The following is a 19,477-nucleotide window of genomic DNA, read 5'->3' as shown; positions in this document are numbered from 1 at the left end:
TGAACCTTTGACTTGACTGGACTTGCTTGATTTGTCTAAACTGTGACTTGAGATTTGACTCGACTTGATGGTTAAGACTTGAGCCTTTCTTGGACTTGACCATATGTGCCTTGTCCCCACCTCTGCCCATACGTAAGCAGTCCCCGGGGAAAACTCCCAGAACGCCAGATTAGTACGCACCTTGGGGCCAAGATGTGTGTACTTTATATAAAGAGAGCATATTTTCTCCAGAAAGTTTTTCTTTTGACAAATGTGTAAGTGATTAACCAAATATATTAGCCCTTTCTGAAAATCCCAGGAATTCTTTCAGAAATGGATTTAATGGTTACAATGAAAAGTATAGAAATGAATGGAAACTGTGACTATCTCTGTGGCTCTCTACTGGGATTCGTCTGGCGGGTGGGAACATAAAACACCATTGAAATGAATAAAACCAAAAACACACAAGTATTTTGTTATTATATTTTATAATGGATTAATACATTTTGTATTGTGTTTTTAAGCAGGGATACTAGGAAATAAATCAATATGAAAATATCCTGATGACAAAATGGCACTTTAATGAACTGCTTAGTAAAATAACATTTTGATGTTTGATGTTAATTTAGTATTAGTATAATGTATAGTATTCTCTAAATTACATGTATAGCATCAAGAGTAGCATTAATTCTGGCAGGTCACGTTTGCTCAGCTTGCATCAGCTGATCACATCAGGTGCAGCTAATCAATAGTCAAACAACACACACTACACTGCGTCTTTTTAAAGTTGCATGTCAGCTGCTTAATCGTGTTGCACTTAAAACTTGTATCGCCATCCACGATCACTGTTCTGTGCGGCTCGAAAGTTGTTGGATATATATATGGAACACGCTGTTGCATCCAGGTGTATGTAAGCAGCATGGGTTTCAAGCCCTTGCTTACGAATTACTTCGCTTTACACGCTCACTTATTGTTTGGATATGCAACGTGCTATTGCAATCATGGAAGTTTTCAAAGTCCACAGTCAACGCAGCCCTCTAGCAGGAAATTTAGGAGCACTTCATGCTTCCTTCTGCTGACAAGCTTTATGGAGATGCTGATTTCATTTTCCAGCAGGACTTGGCACCTGCCCAAACTGCCAAAGGAACCAAATATTGGTTCAATGACCATGGTGTTACTGTGCTTGATTGGCCAGCAAACTTGCCTGACCTGAACTCCATAGAAAATCTTTTGGGCATTGTCAAGAGGAGGATGAGAGACACCAGATCCAACAATTCAGATGACCTGAAGGCCGCTATTACAGCACCATGGGCTTCCATTACACCTGATTAGTGCCACAGGCTGATTGCCTATACATGCCACGCCGCATTGATGCAGTCATTCATGCAAAAGGAGGCCCAACCGAGGATTGAGTGAGACACTTCTCAGAAGCCTGACATTTCTGTTTAAAATATCCTTTTTTTTATTGATCAAATGTTATATTCTAATTTACTGAGACACTGAATTTTGGGTTTTCATTATCTGTAAGCAATTAAAGGCTTGAAATATTTCACTCTATGTTTAATTAATCAATATAACATGTTGGTTTTACTTTCTGAAATGAGTGACACAAAATATTGACCTTTTTCACAATATTCTAGTTCATTGAGATGCACCTGTATATAGTAAGAGACAGGCATGTCCTGGCCATCGGGACTACCGGGAGATTCTCGGTGGGCCGCGAGGTGTGTGGGCTGGTGAGTTGCTATGGGTTTTTTAAGCGTACTTATATGCGTTACTCCTAAATGCATTGTTCTATAAGTCACGACTGCTAGCTGTTTGCGAAACTGACACACGTGACCAACATTGGCCAATCAGAATTAAGACAGAGCGCCGCGGATAGGTAACTGGAGAGTTTACTTTTATGACGACCTGCAATGACAGTTAACATGTTAAAGCACAAATTCTCTAAATATAAAGGAGGGGCAGAGGAGTTAAGAGAGCAAAAAGGACAAGCACTCGAAGCAGAACACTATGAGCTTAAAGACCTATTCGTGATCCCCTACCAAGGCTCACGCATGCACCTTACATAAATGCTCAAATCAAGCCAAACAACTGTACAGGACAAGTACACAGACACTATATTTCATGCCAAAATGTTGTCACCAAAATACTCTCAAACCAAATATTTATGAAGGATGATCGCTGATGATGTCGGGGTGAAGGACGCATTAAGAGGACGCATCTATCTCCTTCTCACAGATCCTGCGTCGGAACATATAGCAGGGGGCGTCGTACCAGCTCTTTGTAGCAATGCGACTTAAAACCTCAGTTTTCACCATGTAACAACAGTCTTCATCTTCATCATGATTGTTGGGCTCTCCATCCTCCCAGAAACTATGAAGTATAATAAATAAGTATAATATATTATATAAGTATAATTTTTGTAAGGGTGCTACATACTGTAAGTTTAAGGAGTGGTTCAACTTCAAAATGAAAATTCTGTCATCATTTACTCATCCTCTTGTCATAAGAAATAAAGTCAGGTTTGGAATGACAAGCGGGTGATTGAATAATGACAGAGTTTTCTTTTTGAAGGTGAACTACTCCTTTAATCACAGATTTATGCTCATTTCATGTTCGATGACAATGCACACATTTACTAAACACAACAACAACAAATTTGTCCTGACCTTTGACACAGAGAATAAATAATTCAAGCCTAATTGTAACTGAAAACTTCTTAGATCTTTATTTAGAAAGAAGAAGGAAAATAGGATTTTAAACGTATAACATCACGCATCTAAAATAAAGAGAAGTGAAAGATCATGATTATGCACTATCAAATATCTTGTGAGGTATTTGTGGTCATGTGTATTGAGCTACTGAGGGAATGTGAGGAAATTGTTGAGTAACATAGATCTTACATCATAATTTATAATCTTGAACACAATATTTCTAAGTAGAACTGTATCTTGTGAAGCTCAAATTTATCTTCCTTCACTCACCCTCCAACCAGTTTGGTTCCATCCACCCAGTACCAGTCATCTTCTACCTTCTCATCACTTATGCCAATCCAGTAAGCGTTCCAGTGACCACGTGGCAGCAGGTCCCAGATAAAAGTCTGCGTCAGGTAAAGATTTAAGAAATATTAGAAATTCGGGTACTGTCTATACTTCTTTCGCACTGCATGCCAATAGTTTAATTATTTTAAAATCAATCTTCTCGAAGTCACTCAATATGAATACACATTTATGTCAATATAATTCTTAAGTGATCGTTCCTCTGAAATGAACTTTTTGTCAGCAACAGAGATGGCGATTTACATGAAAAAGTAACAGATTTCAACCGTAGTATCCACTAGAGCTGTCGTTGTTCCTCACCTGTTCTTCAGGTGTGTGGATGATGGCCAGGTGCCCGCCTCTATGCTTGCAGAAAGCCTGACTGTCTGGCCAGTCTTCGCTGTCAACAGAAATAAAGTAACAGCTGCCGCTGAAGTAATGCCAGTCAGACGGGCAGGAATCCTTCGCCGTCACTTGCCCAGGAGTGGACTGTGTTGTCACATGAACTGGAGTGGGAGTGGATGCTTCTGTAGAGAGAAACAGTGACTGAATTCATTGTAGATAACAAACCCCAATTCACCCCAAAATCTGATTTTTTTCATCATCCTCATGTCATTACAAACCTGTGTGACTTTCTGTTATTCTTCTGTGGAACAATAAAGAAAATGTTTTGAAGAATGATGCATAATCAAATAAAATTGGGCTGTATTGTACGGACATTTCTCAGAATTTCTTCTTTTGTTTTCCATAGAATCAAGACTCAAACCAGATTTGAATGTCATTAAGGTGAACAAATGATGACATTGATGATATTTTATTTTGGGGTGAACTGTCACTTTAAAAAAACATTATGAGCACTTTTACACAGTACTCGTGTTTTCCTCAAACTGTTTACTTATTCCATTACAAATGTTATCAAAACTAACCTACACTGTAAAAAAAATCCTGTAAAATTTACAGTAAACTACTGGCAGCAGGGTTGCCAGCCAGTTACTGTAAATTGTACAGCCACAGTACTGTAATTTAATTTACAGCCATTTACTGTAATTGCAGAATACAGGAAAAAACTGTAATTTTGAATAGCAACAGTATAATGCTGTATTTTTTACAGCAAATTGCTTGATTTTAATTTACTTTATTTAGAAGAAATACATTAATCACTGTATATCCAGTATGTTTTGCATACTGGATATACAGTGTTTATTTTTTTTTAATTGATACAAAAATACATTACAGACAAATTGTGTACGTTGTTGTACATGAAATCATTTTATTCAGTAACAACTTCATAGTATCCAACATGGCTCTTTAAACATTCATGTTTAAACAACACGTTAACCAACATTACCATCATGAAACAACATTGCAAAACAAGGCCCAAGTGAGTCTGTAAAACGGTCCACATCTTGATCCATCAGAGCACAACAAGTAGCTGGAACTATGGAAACGAAACAAGAGAATAATGTTAGATATTCAATTTATGGTCAAAGAAAAACAGAGGACAACATATACAGTCAGAGAATAATAAAATGAAATTCAATGATGAGATCTGTGTGTGTGTGTGCGTGTGTGTGTGTGTGTTTGTGTGCGTGTGTCGGTGTGTGTGTGTGTGTGTGTGCTTCTTACTTTTCATCGATTACACTGAATATTCATCATTGTGTTTAGAAGAGCGGCAACATGTGGGTTCACTGCAACCTGTTTCTTCTGTATCCTGGCATTTTAGATGACGCTTCTTGTTCCACTCTCTGGATTAATATCTACAAAGAGTCAGGAAAAACTAAATGTTATATATTAAATGTACAAAATATATTATATTAAAACACATGAATTAAATCATCAGCTTGCTAGTGTTAAATAGGGGAGACTTCTAAATAATTTGCCCAAAAAAAATGCATCTCTCGTTGAGAAATATTGTTTTAAAGGTCTTAACAGGTATATAACATTAACATATCTATAAAATGCAGGTAAGGAAGTTGTTCAATTAATACCTTTCATTGGACTCCAAGATACACGCTGCCCCATCCTGGTACTCAAGCCTGAATATGTAACATGCTATGAACAGAGTGGGAAGGCCAGACATGAAGCTGTGCTGAGCACCGTCACACACAACCTAACCTTCAGTAGTCAGCATCCAGTGGCCTGCATGGCAAAGTGTGTCCTAAAACAAACAATTATACATGTGACAATAGTAATAGTTAATAGTGACTATACAATTATCTTTAAGCATTTTACATTTAAACTACATTTTAGTATAAGTGACTCTACAAACAAACTCTAAGCAAATTAAACAGAGTAACTTACACTTAAAACCGTACTTATACAGAAATGTAATCCAACTAACGTTAGGGATGTCACGGTCAAGAAATTGTCACACTAGTATTTTGTAACGGGTCTCACTCCCACCCTCCAACGGTCCTATTTGGGAGACAGTCCTGCTCTAACGATGAGGATGTCGCTAACGTCTTTTGCTCAAGCTCTCAGCTGGCCTCCGATACATAAACTGTATATCTAGATGGTTACGTACATTAATCACTTTACCGGGCTATCCTCCGTGAACATCGACTTACCTCAAGCTATGGTGACTCATTTTAATTTGGGCGCTCGATTTAACGGATGACTGCATTTGCAAATTTGAATTACACAAGAAAATAATCACGAGCGAGTGTGGTATCACAACTGTCGAAGCATGTAACTTTTACCGAGTCTACGGCGGGCGCGATGTTCAACATTAAAAAAACAACCGTCAACTTACTAATACAATGAACTGTAGCTCGTCACATACCGCCTTCACTCCTGGTGTGAACAAAAACTCTAAATAACATGAACAACTTCTGTCCTCAGGTGCTATAGCGACGGAGAATGTTTGAAATCTTACCGCGAGGGCGCTGCTGAAACCCCGCAAGACTCCTTCGGTCCCCGCGGATGGAGGTTGAATCCGGGGTTAGCAATATGAACCGCGAATTTAGATACCTCTATATAAAGTTACCAGCATGATAGTTACCAAATATGGAAAAAAATACGTAATAAGTTACTTACCACAGGTGTGAATCATTCATTTTGCGCACTACACCAATCTCGACTGTTGAAGATCATCCCGCCATTGTAGATTTTAAATTTACAGCAATATTCTGTACATTGAGTTAATCCGTCACGTGACCCCAGAATGCATTGCACTTTACAGCAATATTCTGTATTATTTAAAATACAGTCAGCTTCTGTAAAATAACGCTGTAGTTTTTACAGCAATTCGTTACAGTGTAGCTCAGCGATTTTGGCTTTCAGTTGTGACCTCTCTTTCTCCAGCTCACTTTTCTCTTTTCTTAGAGACTCTAATTCTGATGTCAATGTGGTTACATTAGGATAGGTTTTCAGCATGTGAGCTTCATCAGAACCAGAGGTGACATCCTGAACAGATGAATTCTTACCTATCACAAAAGGAAGGAAAGCAGATAGTGGTTAGGGATAAAGAGATATCAATAAAACATCAGGGATTACCAGGAAGGCATAAACATAAAAACATTTGTGACATGTGATGCATCAATCATTGCATTAATTTCATTTGATGGTCGATGCGCAAAATGATTAAACAAACGTAATCTTCTAATAGATTGGGTAATGGGGAAGTAGGTCGAAAATCACAAAAACAGCTATATACAGTCATATTTTTCAGAAAGAGGAGGTACCCACTCTGCACATTCGTGGCAACCAGAACCATGAGTAAGAGAAGGCAGAAGGCAACTAGGCATGCGGTTGCAACCTTGAAAGGTTCTTGGAAAAACGGTCGCTTCCCATTACAACTCGGGGTCTGCAAAACTGTGAAAATACATAAATAACTTGATTTACAATATAACACTGTTTACATCATAATAAAACATGTCAAGTGAAAATGTTCATGAAGCTTTGGCCAGATGTTTTGTCTTGAGAAGCAAATGATAGAAATATGAGGTATCTAGCTAATATTATAATAGTTCATGAAGTTTTTTTTAATTCTGTTATGAGTAACGTGACCTCATGTTGTTCCAAATCTATCATTTTCTAGAGAAAAATAAGAGAAAGATATTTGGAAGAGTGCCAACTTAGATGGGAAACCATTGACTACCATTACAATAGCTGTCAAAGGTGCACCAAAGCTGTTTGTTTTCCTAAATTCTTCAAAACAATTTATTTTTGGTTTAACATAACAACAAAATACAATTATTTCTGCTATGATACTTCTACTTGAGGGAGAATAATTCAGGACAGAATTGTCTCATTTGGGTGATCTTAATAGCAATCCATAATATTGAGAAAAATCATATTGTCACACACAACTAAACTAAAGAACAATCTCTATATCTTTGCATGTTCATAATGCATGTTAAAATCATGTGTTTGATATGTTATTGTACTTTGCCTGCGGAGTCGCAAATGTCCATTTTCAGCATGTTGAGCCTCAAGTTTGTTAAGCTTGTGAAAGATTTATAAATGACGCAGTATAACTTGTCATGTGAACATAACAAACAAATGTTTGTTTGGGGAACACAACAGAGAGATTTCTTCAAAATTAAAAAGTGCTACAGATCTTTAGAGAATCCTTATAAACTAATTTTTAAAATAATTCAGGTGTAACAATTTTTCTTCTTTAAATTTGACATGGCACATTTAATAAATCATAGCAATAGTTGTGTCCGTATGTTAGTTATGAAGTAATCCCCCTGTAAGTAACATTAAAATAAAAAGATTAAGTGAAATAAGAGAGTTTACCTGAATATCGCACCTCTGCACTATTCATGCAATCTTGGCAATCCGGATCAGGGCCATCGATGAGATTTATCTGCATTCCCTCTGTATTCATAGACATGGTACAAGATCTCACACAACCAACCATTGAAGCACTGGAGAAGACTCGTGTCAGCCCACTGCAGAGGTTCCCCACGATTTGGGAAGTTTATATATGTGAACGTATCCGCCTGTTGATCTATGTGGGTTTGTGTATTTTGTAGACATGTGACTGAAAGACATACAGAGAGAAATAATATTCTCAGCATTTAAAGTTTGGATGGGGCAAAGATGTGTGTAAGTAAAGAGTCCATATTTTCTCCTGAAAGTTTTTTTATTGAAAAGTAATGAAAGTAATGGAAACTGTAACTATCTCTATGGATCTCTGCTTGTAATAGTTTTATTGGAGGGATGTTGTATGGCGGATGGAAACCTAAAGCACATTGAAATCAATAAAACCAAAAACACACAAATATTTTGTATTTTGGATACTAGAAAATTACTCTATGAAAAAATACATTGACAAAATAGCACTTTAATGAACTGCTTAGTAAGATAACATTTTAATGTTTAAGCACATGTTAATTTACGTATTAGTATAATGTATAGTATTCTATAAACTACATGTATAGCATAATTATATAACTATAAATGTATAGCATATTGCTGTTTAAATTATTTCACCACTAGGTGGCAGCGTATGGCTATGCATAATCCTAGCCCACAGAAGACTCGCGACAGCTCGAGGTTTGAGATCAAACCTGTCGTCGCATTCATTGTCAGTTTGTCCAAAATAAAGATGTTAAAAATAATAAAAAGCAGTGCAAAGCAATGTCTCTGACACGTACATGAGAAAAGAAGATTTATAAAATTGTTGAGTGCGTTTGGGAAAAATGCTTTATACGAACAATAGCCAGCAACTGTTAAATAAATGTATTCAAGGTCAGAGAAATGTGATGTGATTGTCTGGTATTTACTAACTCGCAGATTGCTGTGGGACTTCATATCAGAGCTTTTGCATCTGAAGGTCAGATCAGAGTTTACAAAGCGTCAGAATGATGAAGTTTGTCTGTATGTTTACAGTATGGAGACAGCAAAGTGTTCTGGGACAAAACTGGTTAGATCTTTTTATCTGATCACGAATAATTGAAAGTTTCTACACTGATAATTTTAAACAACTTTTTCCTTTTATTTCCTTTTATTTGCTTTTATTTCATTTCATTTCATTCCATTTCATTTCATTATTTTATTTCATTTATTTCATTTATTTCATTTATTTCATTTATTTCATTTATTTCATTTATTTCACTTATTTCGTTTATTTCACTTATTTCATTTCATTTTATTTCATTTTATTTTATTCATTATTTTATTTATTATTTTATTTCATTTTATTTCATTTCATTTCATTTCATTTCATTTCATTTCATTTCATTTCATTTCATTTTATTTTATTTTATTTTATTTTATTTTATTTTATTTTATTTTATTTTATTTTATTTTATTTTATTTTATTTTATTTATTATTATTATGTTTTATTACTATTATTATTATTTATTCATTTATTTTATTTTTGCATTTTGTATTTAATGTGGTTATGTTATATTATGTACAATGCTTTATATTATTATCGATTGCAGTTTTTCCTCAATCGATGTCCACAAAAGCTTCACTTATTTTATCACATTTTCTAAAAATAACTATTTATGTTAGAGGTCTCTTAATCTAAATCTTTAGATGTTTTAATTTGGCAGTTAAATCATTTAGAAGAAATAACACACCTCTTAGTACTAAACATCACAATCTCATCCCTAAATAAAATCCAGAAGGATTTGCACCATTAAAAAAAAAAGTGCAGTTCTCCATTAGAACCTCTAAGTGGCTCTATAGCCTCTTTGGCATTTTCAGGGTGCCACTCATACTACAGGACCTTCCTTCCATGCCACTCCTTACAGACAGACATACAAACATATCAGCAAACGTTATTGTTTTAGTATGAATCTTTTGAGGACAAACCCTGGCCACTTTACACTTCAGGAAAAGCTCACTGTTCTTCTGATCAGTAAATATAAAGGTTACAGTATCACATCATTTGAACTACTTGACAACAAACCTCAACACTGAAATAGAGTGCTGAAGGCATAACCTTTATCCTAAATGGAAAGCATCACACTATAATGGACGTCTAACTATAATGGATCTTCAAAACTCTGTAAATAAATTAGGCCGACCTCTCACTTTAATAGATGCTAACATTGGTCCCTCTTAAGAATCACAACCACGGCCAAGTAAATCGTTTCAGTGTTGCATTCAAGCATGGCAGGCTTTTGGAATTTTATATAATGTCAAACCATATTTAATGATATGGGAATTTTCATTTTGAGTGATGTGCCAAACCACACTTGCACTTCTACATTGAGTGTTCTGGTTTCTCAACAAACAAACTATTTGATGTCATGCCGTGAGAAAATGTTGGTAGTGGCATGATGGGGGAAGTGATGACTAAGATTGATTTTTTACAAGCCACCAAGAGGAAAGTTTGAATGAGATATTATTCATCTACTGCATCAGAATTAACAATAGGGCAAAACCGAGACACTTGATTTGTGTAGATTTGTATTTGGAATTTTTAATATTGTATAGAATTACAATTACTGAAAAATCAAATTGTCCCCGGAAAGCCTTCTCTTAAGAAATTTTGTTTCTGAATTGTCTTTCTAACACATTAAACATTGATATCAAGGTACAGAGTACTGTAAAGCAGTTCTTTGTTACCCTATTCCTCCATTTTTGCAATCAGACTGCAATGGTGACTAAACCTTTCAATACACTAATCTTTACTGGATTTGTATCACACAGACGAATCATTGATATCTAAAATAGCATTCGCTGAATTGATGAAATCTTTTATTGTGGGCGATAAATGAATAATTGAGCGGTTCATGTACTAATCCTGTTCAACCACACCTCTCTCATTCAGCATTATTCAGCTTCCACTAAAAGCACATGCCTGTGACATTATATTTCAGCCTAAAATGATGATGTCAGTTTCCTGTCATGATACTCTAACACACATATACATAACAGTGAAATACATGGCAAAGAAAAACACGACAGTGTGTGTCATTACAGTGTGAGTCAGGAAATATTACGCAATTGACTCGAGAACCGTTGGAGATATTTACCTTTCAAATTACACGATAACACCTGACATTTACACGACTATGAGAAATATGTCATGACGACTGCTTCGCTTCACAAACAAAATGTTTTTCCTTTAGATCTTAGGAAACAACAAATACGACTTGATCACAACGGCAAGCTATGAACTACATTCCCGTCTACAACAAAACATTACAAAAAGAACAATAGACATAAACGTGCAGGAAACATTTGGCTTTTTGTTTATCATGCTTCACTTATCTTTGCTCTTTAAAAATATCCTACAAATATGAATGTTGTCCAAATGACCTAAAGGCAATAAAAAATGTGTTTCATTTTCATTTCAATTTAAAGGTTGACTTAATGTGCTTATAGCTGATGAAACATTAGCTTCGTAGAGGAACATATTATTGCTTTTTCATAGCTTAAGTTTTTTTTGGCCACCATTGACTGCTATAGTTGGAAAAATTGCTTCATACATTTATTATTAGTTCTGTTGAACACAAAAGAAGATTTTTTGAAGAATGCAGGAAAGCAAGAAGTTCTGAGGCACTATTAACTACCATAGTAATGTTCTCTATTATGGTAGTCAATGGGGTCCAAGAACTGTTTGGTTACAAGCTTTCTTACAAATATCTTTCTCTGTGTTCATCAGAACTCGAGGGTGAGTAAAGGATGACAATTTTTATTTTTGGGTGGGGTGTCCCTTTAAGTATCAAAATTGTCTCCGGATAAATAAAGTCTGAAACAAATATTAAAATGTATTAAGATATCAGGTGTAAAATAAGTGTAAATTGCAGCGATAAAATAATCTGGATCAATTTAATGAGATGTTTGAGTTCATATTCAGAGCTTCAATAATATCGATTTTTAATTGCAGACTTTGCAAATCTGAGCTCAGTTTGAGACATTGTTTACATCTCTTCTGAAACTGGAGGTATTTATAAGATTTCTGATTGTTTTCAGGAGAGATATATCTGAGACTCAAATGAGACCTTAAAAGAAGTTTCAATGTGCTGTATCATCCTCATGCTTCAAACTGAACATAAAAACTTGAGTAATTTCCAGAGGGAATATTTCATGCCAAGGAGACACAAACAGTTTTTTGGTTGCATTGCTTTTGTTTGAGCAAAATGAGCAACGGTGCCTCCTGCTGAGCAAGAAGTGGAATTACTTCTTGCTCAGAAGAAATAAATGTTAATTTTCCCCAAAACATGTATTTCTATGCAAAGCTTATATTCAAAGACAGACGAATACAACAGTGGCGACAAGAATATGTTCACATAAAACATAATTTTACGCTGACAAAATGTTTTGTCTGTTTCATTTATATATGCATTATTTTACATATATTCAAGCAATTAATGAATAAAGAAAAAATATGCGTTAGCTTCAAGGTAGCATACATTTAGACAAAGATGTCATATCATAGACAGAAATCCTCGTTCATTCTGCTTAATATCTTAACCAAAATTCTCTCAAACTAAACATTTTTCATGGTTGCTGATGATGGTGGGGTGGGGGATTAAGAGGTGTTATTATATTTTATAATGGATTGTTACAATTTGTATTGTGTTTTTCAGCAGGGATACTAGAAATTACATCAATATGAAAATATCCGGATGAAAAAAATCCATACACACTAGACTGCGTCCTGTTTAAGTTGCATTTCTTTGCTCCTTATCAGCTGCCTCATCGTGTTGTACTTAAAACTTGTATTGCTATCCACGATCGATGTTCTGTGCAGCTCGAAATCCCATTGGGTTAGAAATACTACATGGTCACTTGGGGTCTTCACATCCACTAGAACACTTGGGCCAAAACAGGAAACACGGCATGAAAGTAAACAAGTAGTTAAGTGCAAAGACTGCAGTGGGGGTATTTGGACGCAGCCATAGAATGCCTGAAAATGCATTGTTTTAATATGTCCACGCATATACGTGTCTTCGAAGTAGACTTAACTTTACATATAATAAAACCTAACGCATGTTTAAGACGCTTTTTAATGTTCTGTGTAACTTGTGACCTGTCATTTTCTCGTTTAGTATTGCAAATGAGCACATCACAACATGAAATACAAATCACAGTAATGTAGCTTATGTCTAAGTGGTAAGCATTGTTCACTGCTTGCACAGATGCATATAAGTTAAGTAATGTAATTAAACATATTTACTTAAGTAACGGTTAGGTTTTAGTTCCCCATATAAATAAATAAAGCATACTATGCAATAAAGCACATCATCATGTAATTCAACATATTTACTGTACATCACTATGGTTATTTAGCTGGTAGACCGTATTTATTTTTTCCTTTTTGGTTTAAGGTCTACATAAACTTAAGTACTTTTTAAGTAATATTAGTTTAATTATATGTACTATTCTTTATAATTTTACCAGCACACTTACTTCAATTTACTGAAGAAAGTAAATATATTCCGGGGGCCGAATTATTAAAAACAATGTTATAACTTGTTCTCAAATAAAGGACATTTAATATGATGGGTTGCCGCAAAGGGGTATTTGACGGAAGCTTCCTCGTTGTGAAAAGCTGACGCTGAAAGCTCCACAAGCGCAACAATGCCTCTCTTTCACTCATAAACACACAAAACAAGCCGATTACAAATACATCGAGGTTCTACAGTGTGAGATCTGAGCTCAGTGTGACAGATGTTATTCTTTTGAGATGAGACAGAATAGTTGATGCTTTCCAGTTTACATGAAGGACATCTTGGAATAAAGAAATCCAAAAGGAGATCCAAGGATTCAGTCTATTGGCCTGGAATAATGAGACAATGGTGCACTTGTGAAGTGTGCCTAAAACATCAAAACATGCAAGCAAGAGAACCTATCACAATAGACCTACAGCATTATCCCTGGCAGGGTACCAATCTGTTTCATTTCCAAGGAAAATAATGCTTGCTGTTTGTGGATTACATTACTAGTTTCCCAGAAATCGCCCAGCTGTTTAACCCTTCAAGTTCATGTGTGATTCAGCATCTCTAGTCAAACAGTCAGATGGGACAAGGGGCAGAGAAGGACATGACTCATGCATGCACCATACATAAATGCTCAAATCTAGCCAAACAACTGTGACAAGGACACAGACACTAGCCCAATATTCTATGCCAAAGAGACAAACAGTTGTTGAAAAAACATTGCTTTTGAAGATTTTGACTTGTTGACTTTTGTGTTGAGTTAGTTTTTCTTTTAGCGATTTGTGAGTTTTATTTAGTCTCCACACATCTGGTTCGGTTTTGATCGGTTTTTCCACCTGCTAATCATATCTGTATCACCGCCGTTTAAACTTCGGCAAAAGTGGAATTACTGATATAATTTTCCCCAAAACATTTATTTCTTTGCAAAACGTAAATTCAAAGACAAGCTTCAACAGTGCAGACAAGAATATCTTCACATAAAACATTAGTTTATGCGGACAAAATATAATTCACATTTGCACTATTTTTCTATGCAAGCAATTAAAAAACGTGATATGCAATGTTAAAAAGCTTCAAGGTAGCATACATTTAGACAAAGATTCTGAGATGTCATATCATAGACAGAAATCCTCCTTCATTCTGCTTCATTTCTTAACCAAAATTCTCTCAAACTAAACATTTATGAAAGATGGTTGCTGATGATGGCGGGGTGGAGGATTAAGAGGACGCATCTATCTCCTTCTCACAGATCCAGTATCGATCCATATAGCAGGGGGCGTCGTACCAGCTCTTTGTAGCAATGCGACTTAAAACCTCAGTTTTCACTATGTAACAACAGTCTTCTTCACGATGATTGTTGGGCTCTCCATCCTCCCAGAAACTATAAGCACAAAGTAGATATTTTGAAGAAATGTTGGTAACAGCCCCCCCGAAAGTCATATTCAGTTTTGGGATGACAAGCTGGCGTGTAGATGATGACATGACTTTCTTTTTGAAGGTTAACTACTCTTTCAATCCCAGAATTAGCAGATTTTTGATAATTTTGTGTGTGATGATAACACATAGATTTACTAAATATCCCACTCCAATAACAAATTTGTCCTGACTTCTGACACAGAGATTTGATAATTCAAGCCTGAATGTAACTGAAAACTTCTTAAATCTTTATTTACAAAGAAGAAGGGAAAAAGGAACTTAAAAGTAAGAAAAACATCACGCATCAAAAAATAAAGGGAAATGAAAGACTATGATTTGACACTTTCAAATGTATTGTGATATATTTGCGGTCATGTGTATTGAGCTACTGACGCAATGTGAGTATCATAAATTTTTCATCATAATTTATAATCTTGAACACAATATTTCTAAATCTAGAATTGTATCTTGTAAAGCTCAAATTTATCTTCCTTCACTCACCCTCCAACCAGTTTGGTTCCATCCACCCAGTACCAGTCATCTTCTACAGTTTCATCACTTAAGCCAATCCAGAAAGCGTTCCAGTGACCACGTGGCAGCAGGTCCCAAATAAAAGTCTGCAGCAGGTGAAGATATCACAAATATTTGAAATGGATGGCAATGTTAGGAAATATTCCTTGAGCATTTAAATTTTTTTAGCTTACAAGTTTCGGGTAACGTCTATACTTCTTTCGCACTGCAAGCCACTAGTTTTATGATTTTAAAATCAATCTTCTCGATGTCACTCAATATGAAACAAACATAGGACTACACATTTATGTCAATATAATTCTAAAGTAATAGTTCATCTGAAGTGAACTTTTTGTCAGCATCAAATACTACTTCTATAAAATTTACTTCCAGTAAAAATGTCAATTTGACATCATTCAGTTTCAACAAACATTAAGATGAGCCTGCAATTTATGTTTCAAAGAGAGATAGCGATAGACAGGCAAAAGTAACAGATTGCAACCGTAGTATCCACTAGAGATGTCGTTGTTCCTCACCTGTTCTTCAGGTGTGTGGATGATGGCCAGGTGTCCTCCATTCCGCTTGCAGAAAGCCTGACTGTCTGGCCAGACTTCGCTCTCAACAGAAATAAAGTAACAGCTGCCGCTGAAGTAATGCCAGTCAGACGGGCAGGAATCCTTCGCCGTCACTTGGCCAGGAGTGGATAGTGTTGTCACTTGAACTGGATTGGAAGCGGATGCTTCTGTAATGAGAAACAATAGGTGAAATTCATTGTACAAAACAAAATACATGCAAACCAATGTTTTTATTTTATGAAATGGATAGTTCACCCAAAATCTGATTTTTTTCATCATTTACTCATCCTCATGTCATTAAAAACCTGTGTGACTTTCTGTTATTCTTCTGTAGAACACTAAAGAAAACGTTTTGAAGATTGTTGCATAATCAAACAACATTGGGAACAATTTACTGTATTGTATGGACATTTCTCAGAATATCTTCTTTTGTTTTCCAGAGAAAAAGATTTAAACCAGATCTGAATGTCATTAAGTTGAACAAATGATGACACGTTTTTTTTGAGGGGGGTGAACTGTCACTTTAAGAAAACATAATGAGCACTTTTACACAGTACTTTTGTTACTCCCTCAAATTGTTTACTTACTCCATTACTAATGTTATCACAACTAACCTAGCTCAGCGATTTTGGCTTTCAGTTGTGACCTCTCTTTCTCCAGCTCACTTTTCTCTTCTCTAAGAGTCTGCAACTCTGATGTCAATGCGGTCACATCAGCATTGGTTTTCTGCATTTGAGCTTCAGCAGAACCAGATGTGAGCTCCTGAACAGATAAACTCTTTCCTAACACAAAAAGAAAGAAATCTGATGCTGGTTAGGGATAAAAAGATATCAATAAAACATCAGGGATTTCCAGGAAGGCATAAACATGAAAAAAAATGTGATTTGTGGTGCATCAATCTTTGCATTTATTTAATTTGATGGTCAATGACCAAAACTATAAAAAGAAAACATATTCTTCTAATATGTTGATTAATGGGGAAGAAGTTCAAAAATCCCCAAAACAGCAATTTTTCTGTCATATAGAAAATACACATACTCACTGTGCACATTCGTGGCAATTAGAACCATGAGTAAAAGAAGGCAGAAGGCAACTAGGCATGCGGTTGCAACCTTAAAAGGTTCTTGGCAAAACGTTCGCTTCCCAATGCAACGTGGGGTCTGCAAAACTGTGAAAACACATCAATAACTTGATTTACAATTTAACATTGTTTACATCATAATGAAACATGACAAGTGCAAATGTTCTTCAAGCTATGGCCAGATTGAACTATTTTTTGTCTTGAGAAACAAATGATAGCAATATGAGGTATCTAGCTAATATTATAATAGTTCATGAAAAAATGAAAATTCTGTTCCAAATTTATAAATTTCTTGAAAAAAAAAGAAAAATATATTTGAAAGAATGCCAAAGCATTACAATTGTTGTCAAAGGTGCCCCAGAACTGTTTGATTTCCTGAATTCCCTCCAAAAATTGTTATTCAACATAGCAAAATACAGAATTTTCATTTTTGGGTGAACTTAATAGCTATCCAGAATATCGTAAAAAATCCTATTTTCACACACAACCAAACTAAAGAACAGTCTCTGTTTATTTTGTTTAAACAATTTACTTTTTTATAAGATTGTTACTGCATGTTAAAATCACGTGTTTGGTATATTATTGTACTTTGCCGTCATTGTTTGTCTTTCGCAAATGTCCATTTTCTGCATATTGAGTCTCGAGTTTGTTAAGCTTGTGAAAGATTTATAAAATGATAAATGAAGCAGTATAACTTATTATGTTAATATAACAAATAAATGTTTGTGGGGAACACAACAGAGAAATTTCTTCAAAGTTAAAAAGTGCTACAGATTTTTATAGAATCCTTATAAACTCATTTTTTAAATAATTCAGGTGTAGCATTTTTTCTTCTTTTAATTTGACATGTCACATTTAATAAATCATAGCAATAGTTGTGTCTGTAGGCAGGTATGAAGTAATTTACCTGTTAGTAACATTAAAATAAAAAGATTAAGTGAAATAAGAAGGTTTACCTGAATATCGCACCTCTGCACTATTCTTGTAATCTTTGCAATCCGGATCAGGGCCATCGATGAGATTTACTTGCATTCCCTCTGTATTCATAGACATTGTACAAGATCTCACACAACCAACCATTGAAGCACTGGAGGAGACTAGTGTCAGCACACTCCAGGGGTTCCCCAAGATTAGGGATGTTTAATATAAACGTATCCGCCTGTTGATGGGTGTGGGTTTGTGTATTTTGGAGTCTTGTGACTGATAGAGATTCAGAGAGAAAAACATTCTCAGCATTTCAAGTTTGGATGGGAGCCAAGATGTGTGTATGTAAGGAGTGCATATTTTCTTCTGAAAGTTCTTCTTTTCCCGGATGTGTAGGTGATTAACACATTTTTTTAATGGTGTTAATCCAAAGTTTAGAAAGTATTGGAAATTGTAACTATCTCCGTGGATCTCTGCTGTTAATGGTTTTATTGGAGGGATGTTGTCTGGTGGATGGGAACCTAAAACACCATTGAAATGAATACAACCAAATACACACATGTATTTTGTAATTGGGATACTAGAAAATAAATCAATGTGAAAATATACGGATGATAAAATCGCACTTTAATGAACTGCTCAGTAAAATCACATTTTGATGAAATATCTATTAAACTGGTCAATTCTCGGACATTACTGCCTATAAAAAGCATATGTTCATTGACATTTTAGCATTATGTATTGTTTTCTCTAAATTACATGTATAGTTTAATGTCATGTCAGTCGCTTTGGATAAAAGCCTCTTTCAAATGCACATATGTAAATGTACATTAAAAAGTACACTGTCATTTAAATAATTTCACCACTAGGTGGCAGCATATGGCTATGCATAATCCTAGCCCACAGAAGACTCGCGACAGCTTGAGATAAAACCTCTCGTCCCATTCACTGTCAGTTTGTCCAAAATAAAGATGTAAAAAAAAGCAGTGAAACAATGTCTCTGACACCTTCATGAGGAAAGAAGATTTAAAAATAGGTTCAGTGCGTTTGGAAAAAAAGGCTTTTTAAGAATAATAGCCAGCAACTGTTAAATAAATGTATTCAAGGTCAGAGAAATGTGATGCGATCTGTCTGGTATTTATAAACACTCAGATTGCTGTGGGACTTCATATCAGAGCTTTTGCATCTGAAGGTCAGATCAGAGTTTACAAAGCGTAAGAATGACGAAGTTTGTCTGTATGTTTACAGTATGGAGACAGCAAAGTGTTCTGGGACAAAACTGGTTAGATTTTTTGGTCTAATCACAAGTAAATGAAAGTTTTTACATTAATAATTTTAAACAACTTTATATTTAATTTAATTTAATTTTGTTATTTAATTTGATTTAATTTAATTTAATTTAATTTAATTTAATTTAATTTAATTTAATTTAATTTAATTAATTTAATTTAATTTAATTTAATTTAATTTAATTTAATTTGATTTGATTTGATTTGATTTGATTTGATTTGATTTGATTTGATTTGATTTGATTTATTTTACATTATTTAAAAAATGTGTTTTGTTATGTTAAGTGCAAGGTGCTTAATTTTATT

General features: G+C 35.0%; 2 protein-coding genes across 4 annotated transcripts; both read right to left on the bottom strand.

Moving 5' to 3' along the window:
- Positions 1 to 511: 511 nt before the first annotated feature.
- LOC130415584 (C-type lectin domain family 4 member E-like) lies at positions 512 to 7,904 on the bottom strand. 3 transcript variants are annotated; one of them, XM_056741389.1, is made up of 9 exons: positions 7,764 to 7,904; positions 6,708 to 6,833; positions 6,057 to 6,445; positions 5,009 to 5,178; positions 4,647 to 4,777; positions 4,369 to 4,458; positions 3,342 to 3,547; positions 2,967 to 3,082; positions 512 to 2,355 (listed from the first exon to the last, which is right to left on the bottom strand). In XM_056741389.1, the coding sequence occupies exons 5-9, from the start codon at positions 4,651 to 4,653 to the stop codon at positions 2,190 to 2,192; spliced, it is 585 nt and encodes a 194-aa protein (XP_056597367.1). In that variant the 5' UTR covers positions 4,654 to 4,777; positions 5,009 to 5,178; positions 6,057 to 6,445; positions 6,708 to 6,833; positions 7,764 to 7,904; the 3' UTR covers positions 512 to 2,189. The 3 variants fall into 3 exon arrangements, with proteins under 3 accessions (XP_056597367.1, XP_056597369.1, XP_056597368.1); XM_056741391.1 differs by lacking the exons at positions 6,057 to 6,445; positions 6,708 to 6,833; positions 7,764 to 7,904 and adding an exon at positions 5,896 to 6,014; XM_056741390.1 differs by lacking the exons at positions 6,057 to 6,445; positions 6,708 to 6,833; positions 7,764 to 7,904 and adding an exon at positions 5,773 to 5,889.
- A 6,367-nt stretch (positions 7,905 to 14,271) lies between these two features.
- On the bottom strand, positions 14,272 to 18,126 carry LOC130415730 (CD209 antigen-like protein E). Its single transcript, XM_056741608.1, has 6 exons — positions 17,915 to 18,126; positions 16,920 to 17,045; positions 16,492 to 16,659; positions 15,839 to 16,044; positions 15,294 to 15,409; positions 14,272 to 14,757 (listed from the first exon to the last, which is right to left on the bottom strand). The coding sequence occupies exons 1-6, from the start codon at positions 18,036 to 18,038 to the stop codon at positions 14,595 to 14,597; spliced, it is 903 nt and encodes a 300-aa protein (XP_056597586.1). The 5' UTR covers positions 18,039 to 18,126; the 3' UTR covers positions 14,272 to 14,594.
- Between the last annotated feature and the right edge of the window lie 1,351 nt (positions 18,127 to 19,477).

This window comes from Triplophysa dalaica, chromosome 25 (genome assembly GCF_015846415.1).
Source record: "Triplophysa dalaica isolate WHDGS20190420 chromosome 25, ASM1584641v1, whole genome shotgun sequence".
Classification (NCBI taxonomy): Eukaryota; Metazoa; Chordata; class Actinopteri; order Cypriniformes; family Nemacheilidae; genus Triplophysa; species Triplophysa dalaica.
The sequence above is the reverse complement of the archived record's forward strand: the minus strand, read 5'-3'. Positions and strand labels throughout refer to the sequence as shown.